Source organism: Lagopus leucura, unplaced genomic scaffold, assembly GCF_019238085.1.
Source record: "Lagopus leucura isolate 7727_CA_CO unplaced genomic scaffold, USGS_WTPT01 Super-Scaffold_100030, whole genome shotgun sequence".
In the NCBI taxonomy this organism is placed as follows: domain Eukaryota; kingdom Metazoa; phylum Chordata; class Aves; order Galliformes; family Phasianidae; genus Lagopus; species Lagopus leucura.
The window spans coordinates 1,621,878-1,649,314 of record NW_024962281.1 but is presented as its reverse complement, the minus strand read 5'-3'; the positions used below and the strand labels follow the sequence as shown (position 1 = coordinate 1,649,314).

General features: G+C 50.3%; 2 protein-coding genes across 13 annotated transcripts in view; both read right to left on the bottom strand.

The window, feature by feature from the left end:
• Positions 1 to 1,755, bottom strand: part of RAPGEF6 (Rap guanine nucleotide exchange factor 6) — a 105,642-nt gene extending 103,887 nt beyond the window's left edge. For 4 of the 7 annotated variants that reach the window (XM_042881369.1, XM_042881372.1, XM_042881371.1 and 1 more), the window contains exon 1: positions 1,657 to 1,753. In XM_042881369.1, coding sequence (XP_042737303.1) covers positions 1,657 to 1,725 — 69 coding nt within the window. In that variant the 5' untranslated portion in view covers positions 1,726 to 1,753. Of the gene's footprint in view, positions 1 to 1,656 lie in introns of all 7 variants that reach the window. The other 3 variants (XM_042881374.1, XM_042881378.1, XM_042881377.1) reach the window with 2 other exon arrangements.
• Positions 1,756 to 8,865: 7,110 nt separating this feature from the next.
• FNIP1 (folliculin interacting protein 1) overlaps positions 8,866 to 27,437 on the bottom strand; it is a 60,214-nt gene continuing 41,642 nt past the window's right edge. For all 6 annotated transcript variants that reach the window (XM_042881379.1, XM_042881385.1, XM_042881381.1 and 3 more), the window contains 10 exons: positions 26,853 to 26,988; positions 26,123 to 26,324; positions 25,255 to 25,340; positions 19,266 to 19,412; positions 17,365 to 17,534; positions 14,667 to 16,092; positions 14,126 to 14,294; positions 12,968 to 13,165; positions 12,471 to 12,586; positions 8,866 to 11,709 (listed from right to left, as the gene is read on the bottom strand). In XM_042881379.1, coding sequence (XP_042737313.1) covers positions 11,631 to 11,709; positions 12,471 to 12,586; positions 12,968 to 13,165; positions 14,126 to 14,294; positions 14,667 to 16,092; positions 17,365 to 17,534; positions 19,266 to 19,412; positions 25,255 to 25,340; positions 26,123 to 26,324; positions 26,853 to 26,988 — 2,729 coding nt within the window. In that variant the 3' untranslated portion in view covers positions 8,866 to 11,630. The remainder of the gene's footprint in view (positions 11,710 to 12,470; positions 12,587 to 12,967; positions 13,166 to 14,125; positions 14,295 to 14,666; positions 16,093 to 17,364; positions 17,535 to 19,265; positions 19,413 to 25,254; positions 25,341 to 26,122; positions 26,325 to 26,852; positions 26,989 to 27,437) is intronic.

The following is a 27,437-nucleotide window of genomic DNA, read 5'->3' as shown; positions in this document are numbered from 1 at the left end:
AGGCAGGGGGGTTGGAGCTACATGATCCTTGAGGTCCCTTCCAACCCAGGTGATTCTGTGATTCTATGGATGCACACGGGCCTAGGAGAGTAGGAGGGAGCCCACAGCTCTGCCCGTGCACAGCTGGATGCTTCCCGGCCGAGTCACCGGCACACAGCCAGGGAGGGACACCGGGCACAGCTCTGTGCTTCCTGCCCAGCACGGGGTGTGCCAGGATGCTCCGCACCGTGACCAAACAGAAATCAAATCCCTGTTGCAATCACTTCCTGCTGTTCCCTTATCACCCCATCCCCATCTGCTGTCCCAGCTCCCAGGTGCACGGGGCTCTCCAAGCAGGGAAATGCCTCTCTCAGATCAGGCCGGTTGCTGAATGTATACAGACAGAAAGGATCCAAGAAGCAGAGCTCCTTGGCTGCGAGCACCCGCCCCGTGAGAACAGAGGCCCCAGTGCTGCCAAGCTGCAGGGACGTGTTTAACTTTAATCACAAGTAGTTGGGCTGCTCGGTGTCTCTAAGTGCCTGCCAAAGAAGGGGCCACATCAGCAAGGGAATTAAGATTTCCTTTTTTTAATCATTTTTAAGAGGTGCTGTTAGTTAGGCTAGCAAATTCTTTTTAATTCCTCCAGAATTGAGACAACTTTGCAAAAAGCAAACCTGCATGCAGCCCTGATAGCAGAGTCCATAGGAACCTCCAGAAATCTACACAAAGCCATGAAACAGAATCATTCAGGTTGGGGAAGCCCTCCAAGATCCCCAAACGCAGCCCACCCCACCATGCACACTGACCACATCCCCCAGTGCCACATCCCCACAGCCATGGAACACCCCCAGAACAGGAGCTCCCCATCTCCCTGGGCAGCTCTGCCCATGCCTCATTGCTCTTTGGAGAAGTTTCTCACATCATCCAACTCGAATCTCCCCAGGGACACAAATCCACGTGAACCCCATGCATGGCCCGAGCATCCAGGCATCACAATGCTGTCAGGTTAAAGTCACACAGCTGTACAAAACTTATGCTTTCATAGAACCATAACGTGAAACACAGCACGGTTGGGTTGGTTGGGACGTCACAGCCCCCTTAGAGCCATTGCTGCCACGGGCAGCTTGCCCCAAAGCTCAGGCCTCTCAGGACCCATCGGGCACCTCCAGGACCGGGGCACCCACCGCCTCAATGGGGCTCAGCGGGTGGCAGAACGGAGGGAACTCTGCAGACGGGAAAAGTTCTGCAGTAAAGGGGGGAGGAAGGGGGGGGAAAGGAAACAGCAAAGGGAGCAGCGGCAGCTCATCGTTACGGCAGAGCACAGCGGGCACAAATCCGATATCCGACGTCCCACGAGCGGAGGGCGCAGCCCCGCTCCGTGCCACCCAGCGCCGAGCAGGCACGCAATAGCGGCGAGAAGTTTGTTTTAGAAGGAAGGGAACCGCGGCCCCGGCCGGCACGGAGCGGCATGGGCAGCTCGCACCGCCAGGAGCGCCCAGCCACAGCGCCGAGCCCGGAGCCACGCGGGGCAGCGCCGGGCAATGGCACCGCGCCGGGACCGGGCCGTGCGGCACCGCGCAGCGGGCACGGATTCAAGAGGAAAAAAAAAAAAAGAACTGATTTTGTCACGTTTTAAAATATCAGCAAACTCGGTGCCGACAGCGCGGTCTCGCTCACCTCCTGCGTCCGCTCCGCCGGCTTCTTCCGCAGCGCCTGTTTCACCCTGGGCTCCACGGCCGCGCTCATCCTCCCGCCGTGCCCCGCACGTCCCCGGGCCCGGCACGGAGCGCGCGGCCCGGCCCCGCCGGTGGCCCCTCAACCCCGGCACGGCGCGGCGGGGCGGCGCCCCCCGGAGGCCTCCTGGAGCGGCCCGAGGCCGAGGCGGGCGCGGCGCCGGGCTGCGCTGCGCTCCGGGCGGATCCCGGCTCCTCAGCGGCGCGGCTCCGGGCAGGTGCCGCCCGCTCCCTCCGCCGCCGCTGCCTCCCGCCGGCCGCCGCTCCCCATCGCGCGGGCCCAGGCGGCAGCGCGGCCCCGCCGTGCCGAGCTGCGGGAAGTTACCGGCCGGAGCGGGACTCCCTGCGCCCGCCCCTCCGCCCCAAGCGGTTCCGCCCGCCGGCTGGCAGCGCGCAAAGCCACGCGGGCGGGCGGAGAGTTCGGCGTCACCGCGTCGGCGGTTTTTCCGACGAGCCCCGAGGGCGGAGCGAAGCCCGCACGGCACTCCAAGCACCGAGCTCGGCTCCCCTCAGACCGCCGCCGCCGTCCCGTTCCCCCGCGCCGCTCGCCTACCGCGCATCCCGCCCGGAGCGAAAAACGCGAGAGCGGGCTCTTTAACCAGAAAATCAGCGGAGACCGAGGGGCGGGCGGGCGGGAGGGGAGGGGCCGAGCGAAGCCACGCCCCTCTGGGGCTTCGGTTCGGGAGCGGCGCGGGCCGAAGGCTCGCGAGGGTTGGGCGGGGCGGGGCGCATGCGCGGGACGGCCGGGGGGCGGGGGGGCGGTTCTCGTCCCGTGTGCTGCTGGTCGTGCTGTGCTGCCTTGGGCTTTTTCCTATATAAAATATCTTCCCAATAAAGAAAGGTTTCGTCTCGTTTCGTGCCTTTCCCTGCTATTTCTTCCCGTTCTCTCATTTGCCCTCTATGGCACAGTCGTTGTATTGAAGGGCTTCACGTGGCCGTTCCAAGCTGATCGAGGATATTTCTGGTGTTTCCTTCCGATAAAAACTTGGGGAAGTTGGGCATTTCCTTCCTTCCTTAACTTTTGGGCGCTGTGCCGAGCAGTGCAGGCACAGAGACAGCTGCACGGACGGCTGTGAACTTCAGAGCCAGCACTGATAACATCTCTGATGTCCCCAACAGGGACAATGTAAGATGCTCTGTAATGACACAAAGGTCTGGACAGGGCTCTGCCCATAATATCTATCAAAATGATGGTTTTTTTACTTAATTTTGACCATTTCAACCATCATGACTATTTTTGTCCCGAAGGTCAGGAGGTTGTACGAGCCATCTGGCAGAGCACGTTATCCTTTGTCAATTTCAGGACATAAATATTGCTTCCAGCAGCGTGGGAATCTTCCTAGATCCCTGCCATAAACCCACGTGGGGGAGAAATGAGCGGAAAAGAAGTGGAACATGAAGCATTCTTTATGAAGAGGTTATTTTTCTTGTTTTTTACTTCCTGCTTTCTCTTTTTCAAACCAGAGATGGAAGAGCAAACCGAGTAATGTTCCCTTGTCAGCTCTCTTAGTTGGGAGTCAAGGATCCGTCAGTATTCCCCACATGCAGGTGACTGGGAAGAACCTCAGGTGTAACTGCAATCCGTGCTGTGCAGGTTCTTGTGGATCTGTGATGCTTTAGATCTTGATCCCACCTTCCAGAAGCACCTCATGGTGCCGCTCCATGCTGCCTGGTAGTCAAAACGATGCACAAATGGGCACTGCAATGGGAACCAAATGAATGGCCTAACAATTCCATTCTCTTTGCACACATTTGTTTCATTTTTGCACCTCAGCCAGCAGTAAAACATCGAGAGGTACCAAACAGGAACAAAAGCTTCTATTCCCATTTAATTGCTTGGCTCAACTGGCCCACAAAATGAGGCTTTCCCCACTCCAAAAATACCCAAATTTAGGCAGGTAATGGCTGTAACAGCTGCAATTATTCCAGAGGCTGTTTGAGTTGTTGGGTTTATTTTCCCAAATACCTGGAGAACAATGGAAATGAGTGTCATGATCCCAACTGCTGACCAGCATTACAGCTTATGTCTCCACATGGCAAAGCCTGTGTATTTAAATACAATTAAGGAGCTTTCACAAGCGGGTAATTCCAGGGCTGGGATTAAAGGACGTGGTCAAGCAGGATGCCTATTGTCTTTGTGGAAGAGAAAATCTGCTTCCCTTTGCTCTGGGTTGTATCACTCTACCCTAATGAAGCATTGCCACTTATCGTGTTCTCTTAAATTTATTGAGAAATAAGAATATCCACAGCCTTGTGTTCACGAATCAGAAGTGTGCTGCTATTTGTACAGACAGACTGCAGCCTGGGGAGCTGAAATGTTTCCGCTTCAAACACCTGAATTGGAAGAGATCAGCAGAGCTATGGGGTGTGCAGCCCACCCTGCTGTTTGCTGCCCTGATGCTGCCAGGATTTCATCTCACGGCTTTCACCATCCTGCACACACCCCACATTCTTCAGGGCAAAATTCAGTTTCCTCACCTCTCCCAATGGGAAAAATACACAACGTTGTACACCTACATATATTTCTGGCTATTTCTACGTCTTCCATAATTTTCTTGTTCCCGCGAGTTTTATTATGGCCCGGCTATTTCCTTCCTCTCTCTCCACTATGACTCTTGGCCTCTTGTTTTTCATTTCTTAGCACTGACCAAAATTTCCCTTCAGAGATTCACTCACGGCATTGGCGATGACTTCTGGTTAAGCTTGGCTCACAGCAAGGAAGGCACACAGACTGATTGTGTGCCTGAGGAGAGCAAAACCAAACGCCCTGGGCTCCCCAGGGTGGGAAGGAGCTCTTCAGACTGCTGTGTAAGTGCCTGCTGTGATGGTAACCCCCTGGGTGCAGTGACGGAGCAGCACCAGCGTGTCAGGTGGTGGATGCACAGCTGTAGTTTGTAGTTCTGAGCATCACACCTTTATAGGGAGGCCCCTTTTTGTCCCACTGTGCATCTGCCTGGAGTTTCAGTGCTGGGGTGATGGCAAAACTTACAAATGGAGCATTAGGAACATGAGATCTTTAACTTCTTTGTTTGTTTTATTATAAGACAAATTTTCAAGCTGAAACTCCATCTCCTTTTCACAAACACATTTTCCCTGCAGGGTGAGACCAGAGGGCCATTTACACACCCAGAGTTCACCACCACAAGCTCTGGTTTTCCAGCCTTAATCAACCAGAAACAAGTGGGAAACCCAAGGACTTTTAAAGGGGCACACAGTGCTTTACCAATTACTGCTCACTTTCCCATTCCCACTGCACGTCCCTCCTGCTCCCATCCTCCAGCCCACCCTGCAGTGCGCTGTGTTGGCAGAGGGGTCTGATAAAACAGAATAAGAACCGACAAAAACACCCCAAATCATTATAAATACCCTCTGAAATGAAGGCAGCGGATGTCCTTGGAGCCAGAAGTATTCACACAGCCATCGTGCAGCAGCTCTGCTCTTTTCTGTCTGAAACAGGTTCTTTTTTTTAATCTATCTTCTGCCGTTTTATTCTTTCCACACAAAACCTGGAAATGTTTGATTCCAGCCCCAGCGCTTTGCTGGCAAACACTAAAAGCACATATGGGCCCGTCTGGATACTGGAGGCATCCAGCAACAGTCTGCAAACGTCCGGGCTCTGAGCTGCAAGAATGAAAGGCTGGGAGGGGGGAACTTGTCCCTGCAGGAAGCAGTGTGGAGGGGTTCTGCATTTGCCTTTCCTTTGTTGTTACCATCGTGTTAAAGCCTCAGCTGAAGGGTATTCCTTGTTTGTGGGAAGCCATGAGAAAAGGGCAGGTGTGCAAGGAGTTGGAAAGCAGGAGCCCTCCTTCCCTGCAGAACTGCCCAGCCGGGTCAACTGATTCCAAAAGTGCTCATTAATTCATTAAGAAGTCATCTCAATTCGTTTTGGGTTCCGCTTCAAGTTGTGCATTCCTAACTCCCAAGGTGGTTTCGCAAACGCTGTCAGTTTGTGACTGCGACCCGTTGTGACCCAGAAAGAACATGCAGTGAATTGGCGATGTTCTGCCGTGCCGTTGTTTGCAGAGGCGCGGAGCCAGAGCCTTGCATAACTCCGTGCTGGAGATGGATGAGGTGCTGCAGGGTCGGTGGCACGGAGCTGTGCTGGGCAGCTCGCTGTGTCCCTGCCGCTGGGCTCAGTGCCGCTGCTGCGTGCGGGGCAGGGAACGCCGTGCCACGTCCCGTGGGAGGTGTGTGGCCGTGTTTGTGGCTGTGCACAGGCTGTCATTTGATTGCACAGAAATGGTGAGCAGCTCCCGAGGCTCGGAGCGGGCCGGGGAGTCAGGAATGTGCCGTGAACTCATTGCAAAGCTACGCAGGCCAAGATTCCCTCGCTCGTCCTCTGGTTGTGGTCACATTTCGATGCTGTTGGCCTTGTTTTCGGGATGAGCAGAGCACTAAAAGCAGCTCCCACTGACATAAGTGGAACACCGGGAGCTCACAGCTCCTCCACGCCGATGATTTGTGTCCCCACTTGTCTTCAGCAGCTGCTTTTATCATTGCTCCGCATGCCGACGGCCATCCTTACTCCCTGCAATCTGTTCCCCGGCACTCGTTGGCCCTGCAGAGCTCACAGCTGTGTGGTTCCCCTGCAGCCATCCGGGCAGCTCAGGGCCATCCCAGGCTGCACAGTCCACAAAGTTCCATTCCCTGTGAGTTGTCTTTCACCTCCCAAAGCAGAAGTGAGCAGCGCGCTCACGTGGTGCCAGCAGTGAGCAGAACAGAGTGCCTTCTGCAGGCAGAGCCCTGCTGGTTTAACTCCCAGCAGAGCTGCAAAGGGCTCCTCCTCTCATGGGGAGTTCTCCCATCCTCCCTGCTGCACTTCCATCCCATGGCTGATGCAGCGCTCTGCTTCCCACTGCAATGCTGTGAATTTGCAAATGGGCAAGGCTCCATCAGGTGGGAAAGGAGCACTGGCAGCGAGGCAGGAGGGATTCGTTGTCACCAGCACAGCCCTGCTCACAGCATCCCCTGGCTGCTTGGTGACTGATGTGTCCCTTATGTTGCCCGTGGGCAGATCCTTCCCACAGATACCCACGCTGCATTTAAGCAGTGGGGTTTTTTGCTGCTCTCCTTATCCCAGGCACAAGGGCCATTGCAGCGCAGTGCTTCCCCTCGGGGAGCAGCTCGTGGGGAAGGGCCCAGAGGTGGTGCTGAGGTTAAGGGCTGTTCCCACAGTCAGCTCTCATGGCTGCAGATGTGCACACAGTGAAGGTGGGCTGCTGTTGCTGGGGTCCTCCATTTTCGTGCTGCATCGCTCCAAGCGGTGATTCCAAAGTTCTTAACAATCTGTGTCTGCTCCATGGAAAGGCCTGGGCTTTGCTAACCTGTAATTTCAGAAATGGTCCATAGATTTCAGCTGCAGTTTCAAGAATAAATTTCCTCGCGGGCTGATGGCTTTTGCAGCCTAAACCAGCATCAGAACGACACAGAGACCTTCTCTTAAACTGTTTGAGCTACGCAAGAAAAACAGGGCTGAGGAACAGAGTGCGAGCATTAATTACAGCAGCACAGCTGTAATTACCCCATTTGCTGAGGCTTCTCCCCCCAGTTGTGTCAGTCGCTTTGTAACGCATGCGAACAGCAGCCCTCCTTCCTCCTGCTCTCTGAGTGGTGATCACAATTAGGCCTGATTTGTACTTACAGCTGTTATTAATAAATCCATTCCTTGAAAATTCGGTGCTTAATTCCTTCGGATTCAGCATGCTCACAAAGCTACTGAAGAACCTAATTGCCCGTGGCTGTAATTTCGCAGTAATTATGCTGAAAGTATTGCTGCATGTATTCTTTCCAAATCAACCTAAATTCCCTAAAGTGAAAGGTCCCTGGCAGGAAATAAAGCAGCCCCCAGTGACCCCTCCTGCAGCCACTCCTCACTGCATCTCCATGGCACATCACAGTGCACAGAAGTTGTTCCTTTGGTCACGGGAACCAGATGAGGTGGGCCAGATGTCCCTCTCACCACCAATGTACCGAAAGAGGGGGATTTCTGGTGGGCTGTAGCCTTGTTGTGGAGGACACACAACCCAGAGGAGCTGGGTTGTGGGTGCTTAGGGAAAGGAGCAGCGAAGAGAGCCAGCGAGCTGGAGATGGGGCAGAGACAAAGCATGGCAAGGAAATGCATCTGCTCATCTCCTGTGCTACACTCAGAGCTGCCCGTGCCCCAGTGGGGACACAGATGTCTGCAGCCCCGCTGGGAACCAGCAGCTGGGACACATGGAGCCTGAGAAATTCATTCCTGCCGCTGTGCAAATATTTCTGGTAATAAAAATAAACAAAGAGAGGGGAAGGACGTGCTTCTGTTCTACCATCCCTCCCAGCGGGGACTGCGAGGGAGCAGAGGAGCAACGGAGACCCACGAGTGCTGCACAGTGCAGGCAAACCTGCAGGAAATGCACACATTAAGATAAGGTTTTCCCCTTAAAACTTCCTCAGGCTCCGTGCAGTGGCACAGCTGGGCAGGCTGAGCGCTGCAGCTCTTCCTGGTGCTGAGCAGTGGCAGCACCGCAACCCGTGGATGGGGCTCAGCTTCAGTGTGAGCTCAGAGCTGAGGAATCGGGTTCTGATATAAAAACAGCAGAGATCTCACCAGGATTTGGGGTTCTTCTTCAAAGCCAAAAAGCACCGATGGCAGCAATGCAGCATCTCCAGCGAGCTCCAAAACTTTCCAAAAATCCGAGCGCTGATATATTTAGCATCGCCTGCAGAAACAGCAAAGATGGTTTTGTTGTACGCAGCCAAGACAGGGAGAACATCCAGTTGGTGCACAAAGGCCGTAGCTGTTACTGCAGCATATGAAAAGAATCAGGGATGGCTGGAACGGAATGTGCTCACCGCGGGATGCAAACATGGGCGCTGCTCCGGCCACGTGTGCAGGGAGACACAGAAAAGGAGAAACAATCCATAGGAAACACTGGCTGGCAAGTATGGGATCTGTGCTGAGCTTGCTGCTAGCACAGCCCTGTGCCAAAGCCTGCACACACAGAGCTCAACCGCCCCAATGCGGCCGCACATCTCTGCTCCTGCAGAGCCCCAGTGGAGCGCCCAGGCCAGGGGGAGCACAGCTGCAGGGGGGGTGGATGCCAAATGTGGGATGCTCTGCGACCAGAGCTCCCTCACTGCAGGCATAAAGAAGAAACACGCTGCATCCCAGCGGTAAATTGACATACTGTTTTTATTGCACAAATTTCCCCTAAAATTGGGAATGGTTATTATAATACAAGTGCACATCTTGAGAAATATGTACAAAAACAGAGGAGATAACAAGTATGTACATTTTACCCAGCATTTTACAAGTACCACCATCTAAATAATTTAGAGAAAGCAAAAAAATTGTCATAAAACATCTATAATAGCTAACAAAGAAAATATAGGCAAGGGGTAAAATCCTTTCTTTTAAATATTTTTGTTCTTAGCAGCCCCGTGTTTGCCAACTGCAACACAAATAAATGTGCTAATCCGCGTGCCTACAACACTTAGTTTTCAGCCCGAAAATTAAGACATGTTAATGGAGATCGGTAGTAGTGGAGAAAAAAAGAACCCAAACACATTAGTTTTCTATTCCCATGAAACAACTGTGGGGTAATTCCAAGTTCCAGTGCTCCAGTCCTGTACAGTTCCCTTTTTGCACTGTGGCAGGTGGACGTACCGCGCTCTGCTCGTACCTGGGAGCCTCCAACCCCGACAGTTCACTGAGGGATGGGGAAAAGGAGAGCACACACTGCACGGAGAGCACAGCCCCAAGGCTGCCGGGATCTCGGTGCCCCCCTCGCTGTGCCGGGTCGGAGCGCAGAGCCAAAGCTCAGCTGCTGAGCTCCAGCCTGTATCTCATCGCAAACGCGTTGACGCAGCCGGGCCCCGACGCCGTGTGCTCCATCCAGAAGCCAGATGTGATGCAGTTGTGTGGTGAAGGGAGGACACTGACAGGACGGGAGAAACGCATCCTCGGATCACACAACAAACACGAGTTTCTTCCCTGCAGCAGGCAGCACTGGATTTTATGTACAAAGGAGCTTCCGATGATGCCTGGATCCGAGGCGAGGTCGTGGACTCATGTAGGCTCAGTCCTACGTGGAAACTCAGGGGATGCCCTGAATTCCAGGGCTCATCCCTGGAACAGAGCCCTCAGCTGCAGGCTTTAAATGCTGCTGAGCAACACCCCGGGTGAAGCCTGGCCCCGGCAGAGGAAGGAAGGAGAGTTTTGACATTGACAGCAGTGGGGCAAGGATCTCTCCTATTGTTTTCAAGTTTATAATAGATTGTATTTAAAATAACTCTGCAAACAACAATAGAAGGCGTGCTATACTATTGAAAATATGATTACAGAATGATATATTTATAGAACTGTTTATGCAGCTTAGTGACCGAGCGAACACATACCTCCTACTTCTGTGAGTAATCCATGAATCCCAATATACTGAATGTAATCAGTGAAAACAGAACCTAAAATCAGCGACGTTAATTGGCTGCTAGGACAAACAAGCAAAGAAAAGGCTATGATGAAGTGTCCAGTTAAACTGAGGTAGTAGAGCCTTTGAAAACATAATCCACCTACCACTGTATATTTACATTACTTACACCAGACTGGTTCCATCAGCTATTCTTACAACTATTGTATATACAATGACAAAACAGTGATGGCTGAGTCAAGGAGAAATGCTGAGAATAAAATAAACAACATTTCCTGCTGGTAATTACACAAGTGAGTAGAAAAGGGATTAGAGCCATCTGCATCGAGGGGATCCTCCGTCCAAAAACGATTTGGGTTTCTCTATACTATGGTGTAATCAATGTTCATTTCTTATAGAACGGCTTTAAAAAATATATCAATTAGTTACCTGAGCAACGAAGGGTAACAGTCTGTTCACTTTCTCCCCAATGCTTTGGTACAGTGACTTCCAGCTCATTATTTCAATAGCTGACTGACTGCTGTAAAAAGAGTCGGAGCTGCAAGAACATCATAGGCCATTACAGACCATACAAAAGTCAGAGGTAATAGTCGTGCTGCTCTGGGGCCTGTGGGGAAACTTCAGCCTCTCTTTTTTCTTTTTTCTTTTTCAGATTTTGATTATGTTGTCAAAAAAAAAAAAAAAAAGCATTACTGAATACAAAGCAACGTTTAAACATTATAAACATGTAATACTGGTTACAACATCCAGTCAAGAGAGAATCCCCCCGCAGGTGCCTGGCGGACCTTTCCTACCTCCCCCTCCCTGTCCCCATACATCCCCACCGTTTCCTCTCCCCAGGAGAATGATCACAAATAAATGTTGGAGCTGAGTGCCATTAATGAGGTTTTTACAAAACAAACCAACCCTCCAGCCTTTGTTCTTCCTCAGGGAAGGATCCAGAATTCGACCATTCCATGAGAAAGTAGAAGTTGTTTACAAATCGTCGCAGCTTGAGAATGACGGATCTGGGTCTGAGGGGAGCTGCTGCCTTCGCTTTGTAAGTTTGTCATTGGCAATAGCATCAAATGTTACTCAAAGCAGTTCTTCCTTGGGTTCCCCAGGATAAATTACAGTGAGTCACTGCGGCAGAAACTGGTTAAAAATGCACATCTTCAGCTTTCACCAAAACCTTCACTTTTCTACAGCTGAAAACTTGGGCTTACTCATTTTTCTGTTTTCCTTTCTTTATCCTTTCTTTTTTTTTTTAATAAAAGAGATCAAGTGGGAGAGGAAAATCCTCCAATGGCTTGCATAATGTGCAGTCATATATTATAGAATCATAGAATGGCTGAGGTTGGAAAAGGCCTCTGGGACCATCCAGTCCAACCATCCGCCCAAAATGGAGATGCTGCGGCTCCGGGAGCAGTTTGTTTCAGTGGCTGCAAAGGGAAAGCAGCCAGAACAACTTGTCTTCCACTTTGTTTTCAAGGGGAAAAAAAAAAAAGGAAACGTCTTTGCTCTCTCTGGCATTTTAGAGCAGTATCTGGGCGACGTATGGAGAGTGAGTGCTTGCTACAGCTGCCAGCAAAGGGAGGTCGCTGGATTCAATCCTGAAAGGAAGCAGAAGAGTCACATTTAATCCAGAACTGGGCTGAACACATGTATTCTAACTGCAGCGCCGGCTTGAGGCACAGCGTTTGTTACTTGGGCTGCGAGTGTGTACAGCTCAGAGCAGCAGAACATTGCTCAAGTAACAGCAAAGGCAGGGATGCTTCTCTCCCAATGCAGTGCTGGGTTACAAACTCCAGCCACCAGCCTGCTTTTAACACCCCTTCCAACCATGTCTGCTCTGACTGTGACAGCTCTGCACCACCAACACCTTGCACGGGGGCAGCAAAATGGGGCACTGCAGATGGGGGGAGGAAAACAGCAGATCCCCTCCTACCCTCCGAGAGCAGCTGGGCAGCCAGGCACAGGAGCAGAGCACCGAACTCAGCCATGTCTGCAGCCACCAGGGGGCTGTGGCACAGCTGCCCCAGCTCCACACGTGCTGTGTGTGCCTTCCTGCTCACCCCGTTCCCTGCACAGACATTCAGAGCCCTCCTATAAACACCCCATACATAGCTGCTCAGCTGTGCCCCATGCACAGAGAGGCACAACGTGCCCTGCGTGACACTGAGGCCGTTTGCTGCCCGTAGGGAAAATCAGCCTTGAGGGCTCAGGTGCCCTCACTGCATGGTGATGTCAAACCAACTAAGGCAGGACAAGCTGTGCAGTGCTGAGCCCATCGTGGGGGCCAGGCAGCAGCCAAGGAGAAGCCTGCAGCCATGGTTGATTTGTACCACTGCTCCAAGGCAATCTGCGACCATACCCCAGCACAACGCCCAGCTCCTTGACGTGAACTCTCATCTGGCCCTTGAGATATTCAGACAGCATCTTGCTTTTGAAATACAGCTCCTGCAGCCGATCCTCCAGGTGCATGACACACTAGAAAGCAATGAAACATCATGTGAGGGACAGGACAGCACTGCAGCCAAACCATGCTAAACCAGTCTTAAAGCAGAACAGTTCCCATGTCATGCCTATACGAATAATTAGTAAGATACTGGCAAATTTTAATTTACCAGCAAGGCTTCTGCTTTTGAGTAGATGTTTTTGATGCATTTTAAATCAGAATTAATGTGACAGCTGTACTGGTTGCAGAGCAGTGTTTAAACGGACGTGTTGAACAGCTGCATCAGGAGATACACTGCTGAGCAAAACTGTGACTACAGAGAAGTAAGCTAGGCAGGAGTTCACGGCATCATTAACCTATGAAGTGTAAGGATGTTTTAAAATCGTGTCCCCTTGATGTTCATTCATACTTACAAAGTTTGGAGATAAATTATGCTTGTAAAGCTGAAGAGTGGAATGAAGCAGGTTAGAGACGAGACTGGAGACCAACACTTCTTTGCCCAGCTTGTTATCAATCATCCGCCTCTGGCTGCTGGCCACCTGCACTGTCCATTTGTCTGTGTCTGCAATAATGCAGACAGCTTCTGCGATCGGCTCATCCAGAACGGGATGCTGCAAGCAGAAAACGAATAGCAGAACTCTGAGCCCAACACAACGATGGCCTTCCAACAAAGCAGGGCGAGCTGGGGAGCATTGCAGCCCCCACCTCCTCCAAAACACGGGAACACGTGCTCAGAATTGCTTTCCTTCTGCTAAAAGCAGAGCTGCAGTCCTAGCACAGTCATCATTAAATATTTTCTTCCAGGTTTGAACCGTGGCACCGGCTGACAACTTTGATATCTGATATAAAGATCTCTGAACAGCGAATAAAACAAACACTTAAAGTGTGTTTTAAACCCTTAAAGCTGGAAGCATCAACAACCCCACCGGCTTTTGAACGGACGTTGTTGTCCGTGTGCTTCCAGGGCAGGGCCAGCAGAGGGAGCGAGCAGCAAGGCGCTGGGCTCCGCTCTGCAGCCCCCGAACATATTTCAGGTTGGGAGCTGCGGGAGAACTGGACCTTTCAGAGCAGCCCAGGGAGGCTCTCAGGAAATGCTCACTAAAGCACTGTGCTGTCACCACACGTTGTGGTCATGGCTGGTTTGCCACTCATCTGATGGCTGCTAGAAAGGGGTGCAGGAAATAACACTGCCCAGCCACGTTCCCATCCGTGCAGGGAAGCGGTTCTGTGCAGAAGAGATGCACAGCAACCTGAGCTCTGTCTCGTTCAGCATCACTGCACCCTGTGGGCACACAACCAGCAGCAGGCTGCAGTGTCTACGAGGCTGATTTCTCAGAGCTCCATCGTCCCAAGGGCACACAGCTCTCAGAAGCCTCAGTTTTTGTGCTCCAGATCTGCGGAGAATTAACTGCGCTTAATTAAGAGAGGAGAAAGAAATGATAACCTGAGACCAGTGAAAGCTGAAGAGAGCTGTGACAGCAAATGCTTCCGCTTCCTGAAGATCTGCAGGTTTGAAAACATTTACCTCTCCCCACTGTGACAAATACATTTACCAAATACAGCTTAATTACCTGCACAGCATGAGACAGATCCGACACCAAACAGTGTCTCAGCTTTTCATCGCTTCCTATTCCTTGCAGAACAAAGTCAGGGACGTAAGATGAGCAGTAGCCTCCTAGTAAGGATCGTCCAAAATTGGCAATACTGGGCTGGACAGAGTTCACTTCAACTAGTTTTGACCTGCAAGAAAGGCGTATTGGAGAGATGTGCAACAGAAAACACCAAATTCAGCTTACAAAGAGGCTGCAGCCTCACATTTCTCATGTCTATTCTCATTTCCATTCAAGTGCTTTCTATAAAAAAATAAACAGTTTAAAGTCAGCTTTTGCAGTCAGCCCATTGTGGAAAAAAAAAAGGATACGAGCCAAGATCACAATGCACAATTAATATTTTTTTCCAGACCACTGATCTCTCCATATTCTTTTACAACCAGTGAGCTCCAGAGACACTTTTCCAATCACCGATGCCAAGTTAGCCTACATTCCTCCAAACATGTGACATGAGAAGAGGCTGCATCTTTTCTGGGCTCTCCTACAGCTGAACATTACTTACCCAGGAAAAGGAATCTCATATTCCTCTGCCCAGTCTTCTTGCTCTCCTCCATAGTAGTTACTGCTTGGTCTGGTTAGCTCGTGACCCGTATCCTCGCTTTCACTGTCACCCAGGGCGCTGTCTGAGCTCTCATTTCTTGGAATGTCCCAATCAATTCCCGGGGCCACCTTTTTCTCTGCGTTTTCTCTGTCCCCATGGGGGACACGAATAGAGATTTTCTCTCTTTGGTCCTGCTCAGCAAAGCAGTTTTTGTAGGTCTCCTGTCGAACGGAGTCCATAAATTTACAGAATTCGCTCGGTGGTTTGCTAGTCTTTGTACACAGCTTTTTAGAAAACTCGAAACTGCCACTGTGAGTGAGAAGCTCTGCAGCTGCTTGCCCTGGAAGACCATCCATAGTCCGGGTTTCAACCGAGCCATCGTCAGTAAAATTGTCATCAAACAGACTCATGCTCTCAGCGTTGTATGCGTTTGGATTCCAGCTCTGATGCTCACTAGCAACTTGAGGAAAGGGTTCAGCTGTCCCACAGTCTCTATTTTGGTCCTCAACAGTTTGTTTAGCTTCACAGTTCTGATCAGCAGACACTCCTTCCTCCGCTGCCGGCGGGCTGTGGTGCCTGGCAATTTGTTCCACGACCGCCTGGCTTCTGAGCTCGATGTCTGAGTCGGGTGACATGGAGTCTCCGATGAGGAAAGTCACCTTTGTCTGAGCTTCAGCAGCACTGCAAGGAAATGCATCGCAGAAGAGCTTATCTGGGGGCTTCTTCTCCACGGCTATCCCAGGTGACCTCGTGGCACCGATGGCCTGGCTGCCCGCTTCCAGCACGTCTTCATTCCTCCACATGCTTGCTGATGCTTCCAAACCAGATTCTGCCAATGCACGTTGTTCTGGTGGAGATGGCCCTGTGCACACCACGCTCTCTAGTTTAGTGTCCTGGCAGGTTCTCAGTTGATGACCATCAGCGGCATCTTCCTGACCATCATCAGGAACAATAGTTCTGCTCTCATCTGAGGAAGTTTCCAGCTCCACCTTAGGAGTATTTTGTGCGTCTTCTCTCTCTTGCTGTGAAACATCTTCTACGTTTTGTGCAAGAGAAATCGGGCATTTGCAGTTTTTACAGCTACAGTTAGGAGTTCTCATTTCCTCAGACTCCTTTGGTAGCAAGTTACCCCTGTTCTTGTGCATTGTGACAAGCACATACTCGGATTCTTCTACTTCTCCTTTCTCCAGCGTGGTAGTTATAACAGTTCCAGGCATCACTATGGCTTCATCTTCCCCATTTTCTAGCAGATGTGTCTCCTGAAGTTCTGAGCATCTGATGAAGTAAGTGAGGAAATAAAGCAGCCTCTGCACCAGATCGTGCCTTTTGCCAACCACGACTGTTTTGGCTAATCTCACAGGTGATCCAATAGCCCCATACAAGTCACCTGGAACAGGAAGTAAAAGACTATTACTTTGCATCTTTAAAATAAACTCATCTTCTAAAAGACAGCTGTTGTGGCCATCTTTCAAAGGCAAAGCCACAGCAGAAAATTACTGAAGTAGAAGAGTGAGGTCAGCTAAGCTGTTATTCTGTTTTCAATACAGATGAAGCTGTTGGCATCATAAGTAAGATGACACGCTGGCCAGGGGGACATCTGATCTCACATATTAGGGAGTATTTGCACCACCTCACTTCATTCCCAAGCTCCAGACGCTGGTCCACGTTCCTTATATAGCCATGGGAGAGAGGAGGCATCTGCTCTGAATTACCCTGGATAGTCTGGAAACTGGGCTGAACTTTTACCTACCAAAAGAAAGCCGTAAGGGGAGAGAAACCTATGCCAAGAATGTAGGCAAAAAGTGCCAGTGGCAGGTGCACAGCTGAAGCCAACCATCTCTTCCCTCCCCTTGAGCTCCCCTATGGATCAGATGGGCAGCTTGGAAGACCAGGCTCCAGATTCACCTGTGTTATTCTGGAGGTACGAGGGCACTGCATGAGTGCAGGGACAGGGGACACAGGACCTGAGAGGCACTGAAGGCCAGTGTAACAACAGGGGATCCCTTGAGTCCCATCAGCTCTGCCATCAGGCTCCTTGCCAAGAACCTGGCCATCCCTGCCTGTTCTGGAATAGGAACCTCACAAAAGCTTCCCTTCCCCATCCAAGTGCTAGTTTGGGTGCAGAGCAGGACAATCTGACTAGAGAGCAAGAAGATCATCTCTACTCAGCAATTAAAGACAACTCAACTCAACCCACTAGGCTTTGAGACCTTACCCAGGTCATGATTTCCTGTACTGTGTCACTCCTTTGCCCGTTGTGCTCATCATATGTCCATTTCTCACCAAAAGATGGATTTTTTTAGATTTGCTTTTTTCTAGAATCAAACTTATTGATAGCAGCATCCCAAATAAATCAAAATGGAGTTTCTTTACAGAGACGGGACAAAAGAAGGAACAGAATCCTCCATCATCACCAGGGCAGGACATCTGTCACAGATGACTTTTTGGCTGCCATTTTACAACTGATACTGCCTTAAGAAATTACAGCACACGGAAAAAAAAAAAATACAGTGAGTATCTCTGAGGCTGAAATGCACACTTTTGTTTTGAGTAGGAAAAAAAACACACATAGTTTTATCTTGGTGGGGAAAAGTAACACACATCCATAAACACCACCAGCTGTACTCCTTCACACAGGTTAGCAGTGTTTGCCACGTACCAAGCTGTGCCCACAGGGGGTTGTAAGGGTGAGTTTTGGCCAGCATGTCCACGCTCTGGGAAGAATGCTTTTCCAAGAAGATTCGTATAGGAGGCTGTCCATTGGGCATGACCGTAGGGACCCAGGCCAGGTGGTTGGTCAGCACTGCAGTCAGGAGAGCTGGTAAAAACCTGAAGGCAAAACGTACAACAGCATGTCAAACAGACAGCACTTCCACGCTTTGCATGGATGTGGGTGGCTAACAAAGCCACGGAGGTCATTCCTTAGGTCCTCTCCTCCCACAGGTGCAGAGCTTTTTTCTTTAGAACACACATGTAAAGTCAAATGAAATATTTTAAACTGGTGGCATCCCAGCTCCTCTGTTTGGCAATTATCAGACTTCCTATTTTGCAAGCTTTGTGTTGTAAAACATCTCAAAACGGCTTGATTTAGTTCTCTATGAGAAGAAGGTAGCCCTGTGTGCCCTGGGACACCACTGCTCCAAGGAGGCTATGGATGAGGAGGAAGAGGATGTTACTCCCTGTCACACCCGTTCAGTAGCTGGGTGCTGTGCTCCTTCACGTAACCATTACAGAGTTTAAGCACACATGGCTGCTCCTTTTCAAAAATGCCTCTGACACAAAGTTCTTCAACAGCAACGAGGAGAAAGGCAGCCCAGCCACAAAGGCTGCGTTCTTCTGAAGCAGTTTTCACTAGCTCAGTAAGCACATACGGCAGAAAAGCTTCCTGAGAAGTGCTCAGGGATTTCCTGCAGTGATGCAGTGCAGTTCCTGCCAGAGCTCTCCCTGTCCCTCCCAGGAGCAGTGCAGGAGCTCAGCCCAGGCTCTCCCACACCGACAGATGGAGCTGGTGGCTCTGCAGCCAGGGAAGGGAACCAGACAAACCTCCCTGAGTCCCAATTAATGCTGTTTGGATAGCTTCAACTGTCAGGATCACTACGGGTTACATTTAGCCCTGTTTCTTGAGCAGAGAGAGCCAAAAGAGGAAAGCAGATTTAAAAACAGATTGCAAAGATATAGGGCTTGCTTTCCTCTGCTTTCCATCAGTGTAAATCTTACTACACTGAAAATAAAGCAAACAAGCTCAAACAAATTACAATTTAAATGCAAATAAGAAGTACAGGAGTCAGAATGACAGGGATTGGAAGAGGCTTTTCCCAGCAAAAATCTTTCACTGCAGAAGGAACCAATTTTTGGGAAGCACATCTGAACCCCTCACAAACCACCTTGACGAGAGAAAGAGCACAAAACTGACCCCTGGCTGTGAGCTGAGGGAGGGGAGATGTGACAGAATGACAGCTGGGTGGCGAGGAGCAGCGGTGCCACCCCCCATTCACCAGCACACAACCTCACTGATGAGCTTCCAGCTCCAGCCCTGCTGTGTCTTTGTGCTCCTTTCAGCACAGTCAGGTTTAGCAGCAGTCTGTGGTCAGACAGATCTTCATATGCTGGGTGCCAAACCTTGCTCACTGTGTGGCAGCTGATCTGGAAGGTGGATGTTACACGAGGTGTGTGTGCCCTCAGCCACCACACGCTCCCTATGGACATGTTTCAGACGTTTCACTTGTACCAGGATTTACAGGATCATGGGGAAGCAGCACTTAATGAGGTGCCATCGCCATCCCATTGCACTTCTGGTTTCAAACAAGGCACTCATGAATCGTGTTTTCACAGAATCACAGAACTGTAGGGGCTGGAAGGGACCTCTAGAGATCATCGAGTCCATCCCCCTGTAGTGCAGGCCCCCTACAGCAGAACTGATCCCACTGACTCAGGCAATGCCTCTCCAATCTTTGCAGGCTGACTGCCTTTCTCGTTTACTATTACAATGAAGATTTAAAAAAATCTATTCAAACATTGGCATAAAACATGCACGTATTTAAAAACTCAAATCCACCATACTGATTTTTTGCAGCATTTTCCATCAAGAAGGTGAATTCCTTCATGAAGCGGTGGCACAGTTGGTTCTTCTCCGGAGTCCCCGACATCATGGTAAGCCAGACAGGCTCCCCAATCCGTGGCATGGTGTACAGGTTGCAAATAGTCGTTCTGCAAAACAAATATCAGAACATTAATGGGGAGTCAGCTCTTTGAGAGGTAGATAATAGCAGGATGAGGGGAAATGGTTTCAAGTTGAAGGAGGGAAGGTTTAGGCTGGATGTCAGAAGAAGTTCTTTACTGTGAGAGTGGTGAGGTGCTGGAACAGCTGCCCAGAGAGGCTGTGGATGCCCCATCCCTGGAGGTGTTCAAGGCCAGGTTGGATGGGGCCCTGGGCCTGGTCTAGAATCAAACGTGGAGGTTGGTGGCCCTGTCTGTGGCAGGGGGTTGGAGATTCATGATCCTTGAGGTCCCTTCCAACCCTGTCCATTGTGTGATTAAACAAAGCAAAGAAGGGCAGAGATCCCCACTCCAATCACTTATTGCAGCACTGAGGCCGTGCTGCTCCTTCTCCCAGCAGGAACCCCCCCCCTGCAGAGCAGTCCTGCAGGCACAGCTGTGTGTGGCTGAGCTCCCTTGAGCCCAGCAGCGCTCACTGCCCTGCTCTGAACGGAGAGCAGTGAATGATTTTGTTGGGGTTATTTCCCTGCTTTCGCTGCATCTCATTCACAACTCGTAACTGCTCCAGGGTTAATCTGTGACTAGAGCAGATACATGTGTACCTGATTTACAGAAGTGCCCTGAGCTGCTCTTTGCTGTACCAAGTGGCGCATCCCCATGTGCTCACAGAGGGACCAGGTTATGCTTTAACTCAAGTACAGCGTTTGAGCATCAGCTGTGCCATGGCTTCAAGGTTTACACACCTACCCCCACCCTTCTGACTCCACAGACAGCAGATGTATTCTTGGAACTTTGGCTTTGCAATAAAACACCAGATCACAACCCCTCTGATTGCTGAACTCATCTAAACCAACCCACAGTTTTGTTTTAAAGGCGATGCCTATATGATGGCACTCCGCGAACCGACACTTCCATCACACTGAAGAATTAAGCCCGAAAAAAAGGCTCACAAGGAAATGAGTGATCAGCTCAGGTTTCTCCCCACCTCATGAGCTGCTTTTTCCAGAAGCGGTGCCTTTGTTTCGCAAGACAAAGATTTACGTTACCCCAGCAATGCCCAGAAATGCCTCAGATTAACACAGACCTGCGTCGGTCTGAGACTCACAGCAGTCCCAGGGCTGCCGAGCACATCAGGCAGGCACACAACTCGGGCTGCAGCTGCCAAATTTTCAGTGGTTTCACATTTAAAGTGAAACTGTGCAGCAGAGCTGGCACCGACCCCAGTGCATGGCGGCAGGAAGGGAGCAGCAGGGGTGAGGGTGGGAGGCTGGTGGAGTTCTCTGCCTTCTTCTGCCTTGTTTTTGCCTGCATCCAGGCCCGGGGCCCCCAGCAGAAGGACACGGAGCCGTGTCCAGAGGAAGGTCACAAGGGTGCCCAAGAGGTTGGAGCAGCTTTCCTGTAGGGACAGGCTGAGAGCTGGGGGTGCTGGGCCTGGAGAAGGAAAGGTGAGACCTCCCTGCAGCCTTCCCGTTCTTGAGGGGAGCTTACAACAGGAGAGGAGTGACTCTGCACGAGGGCAGACAGCTCACAGATGCTCACAGTACACCTGGCCCAGCTGGGTGCTGCTCCCCATTGCCACTGCAGGCTGCTCTGCTGGGCACAAACGCGTGTGCAAGGGCAGCAGTGCAGCAGTGAGCCGGGGCTGGCAGTGGGGTCATGGGGAGGCAGCTTTGTGTTCACTGCCCATAGACAGGAGGTGAAAGAGGCCCAAATAAAGGGGGAGATCCCAAGTCTGTGAATTTAAAAGCTGGATGAGTTTCAAAGCCCAAACCAAGCATCAGACCCCTTAGACACAGCTGACTGGAGATAAATGTGACGACAGCCTAAAATAAAGCTTATTTCTCCTTCTTATGCAAACTACCCGAGCCAGGGCTCCTGCAGCTAGCAGCTCCACCGCTTTGAAAAAGAGAAACTACTTCTAAACTAAACCCGACATATTAAAATATTTGTTTTCGTTGAAAAGATAGACCGAGTCTTGTGATTCGTTATTTACTATTCTGGTAACCCTGGCTGCATCTGCAGCCGATAGTGTTTCCTCAGAGACAGATCAGATTGCTCTGGCTGGCAGCCAGCAGGCATGTGACTGCAGCACGGGGAACCTCCATGCCGAGCCCGCATGGAGCAAGGGCAAGGATTAACTGCTTGCCAGCCCTGCGAGCAAGCAGCAACGCTCTCCTTCCTCTGGTGAGGAAACAAAACAAAGCCATCAAACTAATAATATCAAAAAAAGCACCAAAAAAAATATATATTTTTTTTTTTAAGAAAAGCACTGCTTCTTTAGTTAGCCAGATTAAAAAAAAAAAAAAAAGCTAGCAATTAATAATTGAAGTTAACCCTTTTGAGAACCCCCTCCCTCACTTCCCTCCCCCCAGCATCCCGGTGCCCTGCAGCATTCCATGGCAGCACACCAACGGGGCACAGCTGGCAGCAGCTCCTGCTCTCATGGGGCTGCAGTATGCTTAAAGTGTTTGAAATCTGGAAATCATAGAATGGTTGGGTTGGAAGGGACCTTAAAGATCATCCAGCTCCACCACCAGCTGCCCCCAAAGCTCAGCTGTCCGGCACCCATCCACAGCCTTGGGCTCCTCCAGGGATGGGGCACCCACTCTGGGCAGCAGTGCAGGCACCTCACTGCCCTTGGACTGAAGGATTTCTTCCTTACATCTGACCTTAATCTCCCCTCTTTTAGTTTAAAGCTATTCCCCATTGTCCTATCACTATCAGACACACAAGAAGTCGCTCTCCCTCATCTTTTTGAACTCCCCTCATGCTCCAGGGAGGCTGAAATCAGTACGGGTGGGAGTGAGGGGCTGGGCACTCTGAGGCTGTGGGGCTGCTCACCAATGGGACTGGCAGCTGGGGGAGGAAGCAGCCTCTTGATGAGAGGTGATGGCCTCAAGATGTGCCAGGAGGGAATAGGGTTGGATATCTGGAGAAACTTAGTGGCTGGCCACTGGCACAACTGCCCAGAGAGTGAAGAGTCACCGACCTGGAGGTGTTCAGAATGGGGGATGTGGCACTGGGGGACACAGTCAGTGGGCATGGTGGGGTGGGCTGGGGGTGCACTTGGTGATCCCAGAGGTCTTTTCCAACATCAACAACTCCATGAGGCAGGATCCCTGCAGCTCCCCTTTCCCATCAGCAAGGCACTGCTGACCCCGGCACGGTGCTGGGTGCTGCAGTGTAATGACAAAGCTTAGCATCTTCTTGTGCAGCACTTCCAAAAAGAAAAAACATCAGTGGTTTGTAAAAGATACTGCACATCAGTTTGCTCCCTGGTCTCACTCCCTCCTCCCATAGTGCAGGAGTGGGGTTTCCCTGTGCAGGGGCTAAAACCCACTGCTGCTCACAGCACCGTAAGCTGCTTAAAAACTGCTGGCATAAAGCAGGATGGAATCTGGCTGCCAGAAAGAAGCAGAGGGTGTTTCCCTGGGCCTGTACACACTGCCTCCTCAGCACTGCTGCCTGCTACACAGCTACCCATCAGCTGCAGAACCAGCACCGCATCGGCCTTGGGGACTGAGGGAGCTGAAGGGTTTATGCAAGTGCAGTGGCTTATTTCACAAGTCATGTGTCTGCACATCTGACACCCAAAGAGAGTTTTAAGGCTTTAAGTCAAGTGTTCATAGCCAAATCCATCACCACTTTAGAACACTAAAATTGGTGCAAAATGAGTAATGGCACAAGGGCAGCCCTGGAGCTGGGCACCACATGGATGGTGACTGTGTCAATGGCATCGATCTGCAGCAGCAGTCAAGGAAAGCAGCTGTGCTATTGCTTCAGAAGTCTGTCCTCACCAAAACATTTTCAAAAAAAAAAACAAAGTGCCCACAATGAGTTAAAACTGCACAGGATTACGCTTTAGAAAAGGCAACCCACTGAAGTCAGCACCCTTCTTCCCTCCAGCAGAATTTGCTTAAGAGGGTAGAAATCAGCGTGAGTTTCAGGTTCAACAAAGGACTCGGGCTCCTGACTTCCCCGTGACTCCAGTGGGGAAGCAGGCGCCCAAGGAGATAACAGCAGCCTAAATGGGTTCGCTGAAGCCGTGCCAAAATGTCTTTGCATCCTGTCTTCAGTGCTTAAAGATCCCTTTTTCCCCCCTTACTGCACAGACATTGCTTTGCTGCACAGTGCAGCCCCTGCACAGCACTGCGAGGTCCTTGCAGCTGGGATGGCTCCCAGCACACTGTGACGAAACCAGCGCGCGGCCCAGGTCTGCTGCCCCAGGAAATTCAGTTATCCGACATTAAACTGGATTTAATTCACCTCGTTACGCTATTAAAGAGTAATATTTATATCACCATGGAAACCTCTGCATAAAACTGGTCGTTCCACACAGGGTTACGCAACCAGCAGGTCATGTGCACCATGTCCTACAATGGCTGGGGCGAGGAGTGCCAGCCCAGGGGACGTGACTGCCCTGCCCTTCCCTGCCCAGCTGCAGCTGCCAGGTGAGCTGCTGGCCCCATGGCCCTGCTGTGCTGCCCAGCCAGAGCTATGAGCCGTGGAGCAGACGGCTGGGCCTGCAGGCTCAGCTCTCCTGTGCTCAGCTCCACGTACCCACCCCTCCTGTTGCTCTGAGACTGTTTAACTTGGAAGGAAATGGAGAATGTGCAAAGTCCACCAAGTGGGGGGGAATGTTTTGGGGGAAGTTTCAGGGAAAGCACACGGGGGATGCTGTTATCAGGGAATAGGAACACAAAGAACTTACAGGGAGAGGAGGGGGAGGGCAGGGAGAGCAGAGCAGAGGGAAACCCGTGGCTGCTTGGAGTTGCTGAACTCGTCTCAGCCCCCTGGGCAGAATCTGCGGCTCCCAGAAGTTTTGCGCATCCTCTGCTCAGCTCTTGGCACAGCTCACCCCATCCACGTGCTCTGCCGTGCCTCCTGTCCTTACCCAACACATCCCCTGCGCTTCCCTGGGGGGAGGGTCTACAGATACAAACAAATCAAAATATACAGTGCCTTTCCCCTGAAACACCACCCAGCCCATGGTGCTGAACTACAGACAAATGAGTGAGCCCTCATGAGGGATCCTGAGGGTAACACACCTCCCAGAATCAGAATTCTCTGGTTTAAACATCAGCACGTTGCCTGCTGTCATGTCTTTAGAAAGGAGCTCCATGCTGGCTGTGAAAGGAAGCACCCTGCCACTCCCAGCTGAGAGGGGATGAATCACTTGAAACAGATGGATTTCATTTTATTTCCCTCCCCATTACTTAAACTACGGAAAGAACATACAGTTAAACGTCAGGGATGTGCTTATCTGTGTTACTACATACGTTAACTGCTGAGAGAGGCTCTCTGCAGGTACTGATAGCAAGAGATTGCAGCAGTGTATTTTTCTGAGTGAAGAAGATAGATCTCCTTCCCAGTACTGGTTATCTGAAACTCGTTCAGGGAGAAGAATTTAGAGTGGGGTGAAGGTCTTGCTTTGCTCACATCAAGAAAACACCAACCAAAGGAGCCCAGAGTGGGCTTGCAATTCTCTACCCCTCCATGGATCTTAAGACAAGAGGTTGCATTATCACTTAAAGCACAGAAATCGTTGGTCACTTCTGCTCTGCTCAGACCAAGCCCTTGTGGACACGCACACCTGGCAAAACCAACAACCACAAACAGAACAGGGTGGCCTGCTATCTCCAGGTCCTCTATGGTACTTACTTTTAAAGAAGATGTTAGACGTTATACACTACATTTCTAGAAGAGAAAACATTTTCCTTTTGAGATAAGACCTCCAAAGTCCTGCAAATCTTGCACTAAGGAGGAAGACCTTCTAGACTGACTAAGCGCTTTTGAAGAAACAGCCACGAAGGATACAATAGAAACTGCTCACCTGAATTCATTGAGGGCGTCAACAATTCTGTTATATGCCAAACTGCGCTGACTGGCATCAGCTGATCTACGACTCATTTTCATAGCCTTGAAAACAATCATTAAACAGATAAGCAACATCAGACATAGCTGCAGAAGCAGAAAAAATGGAAAACAAAGTCATGTGTTTGACTTTATCTGTCATGCAACTAGTCATGCAAATAATTTTTTTTTAAGTGATAAAATGATGGTACAAGGGCCAGCATTCCTCTCTGAGAAAAGACAGGTGAGGCTCATGCCTTTGCAGCCTCATTCTCCTGTGCTTTTCATCCTTAAAGGCATAAAAAGGCTCACAGCTTTTACTGCAGCAGCAATGTAACCACTAAGTATTTCCTAGAAGAGAAGCAAATCTAACCACATATTTGAAAGTTTCCTACGTATCAGAATCAGGGCTTAAGATGAAATAAATAAAAATGGAAAGTGAAAAGCTTGATATTTATTTCCAGTCTGGAATATCCTAAAGATAGGCTCTTATCCTGCAGTCTCCAGTGCTCAGATACAGCTGAAGCAGGGAAGTAAACACAGCCCTGAAAGCACCTTTCTCCCTTTGCTGATGCAGAGCTTGCTGGGAGCCAATGCAGCCTAAGGCCTGTTGTCATTTCAGCAGTCTCTGTAGTACAACACAGCAGTTCTGTCTGTGCTCTGTGCTGCACCTTAGCAACAGAAAACATCAGAGACGTTGTGGAGCACAGATCCTTGCTGGTGCAGTTTCAATATCAGGCAGCAAGTAGGTCCCACTTTTGTGAACGAGTAACAGGAGTAGGAAATGAAATGGGCTGAAAGGGAACTTACAGCAACAGAAGCAAAACATCAGAAGAGGCTGTGTTTACCTGTTCGATTGCACTCTTCAGTTTGTTCATGTGACTTTCAAAAAGTGGGAAGTGTGAGAAGAAGAATTCATTAAACTTGTTGTTTTCATCTTCGTCTCTTGAGAGTGAAAAAATAACTCCGATCGCTATCTTCTTCTTCCTAACAATTCCTGGGCTAGGACCAGAGCTGTCATCTGACAAGTTAAAGCTTTCATCCATGGACCTTGAAGCATGGAAAAAATAGAAAATTAATGCAACCCACTGTTTAAAGCTGTACTTTGGTTTTCCTGTGTAATTAAATGCCAGAACATTTAACTTCAGCAAACGCCTTTTGTTTGCATGTGTTGTCAAATCAACACCACTGATAACCACTTTGCAGTTCTTCAGAAGCAGCCCTTAGCAGGCCTTGCAGACAGAAAATCTGCAGCCAGATTCTAAGCATCTGTGGGATTAGAACATGGCATCCTCACTCTCTCTTACTTCTGCCACGAATTGGCATTTTGACTAGGATTTTAGGGCTTCTCACAAGTACAGCCTACAGGTTCATATTTTGCTAAGGGTCTCCCAGTCAGTGCAGATGGCCTCCAGAAAATGGAGACTACAAAGATCAGGTGTCGAACAACTGCCTGACATACACCTTTGTAAGTACTGAAAGCAACAGCAAGGACAGACGTGCACACGCAAGGGCAGAATCAAGCTGAAAACAGTGGAAAACTGAGGGAGGCATCCAGCATTATCAATTCCTGCTCACCATCGAGGGAAGACCCCGTTCTCCAAGCTGGTCGTCTGGCTGCGCCTCCAACGCCTCTGGTAACTGCTGGCACAGCTTTTGTTGAACGAGGAGCCCGGAGATGGAAACGGAGTGATGAGCAGACTGCTGAGAGATGCTGCAATAATGAAATAGAGAAATATATCAATCTCTCCGGAAGAAAAGAATGTTTGGAGAATTATACCAGCAACCAAACTGTGCCCCTGAATATACCCTGGTGCTGCTCACAAAGTGCCTTCTCTTTTGCTTATCTATGCTTCTCATCTGAAAATAATATGTCTATAACAACATTAGCAAGCTATACAAGCGCTGCAAGGGTGGAACAGTCTTGTAGCTTCATATAACAAGCAGCACACAGGCTGCACCTTGCTCATCAACCCTGAGTATTGGGAAATAAATTCTCTGTGGAAAGGAGTAATGCTAAGTGCATCTTTAAGAGCCTTCCCAGCCCTACCCCTAAGTGCCCAACCCCCTGAGTGGAGATGGCAGTGGCTGGGGGGCTCTGGGGATGCTAGCTCATGTTTTAACATTAACATCACCCTCAGTTTGGTAAGGAGATGGCAACAA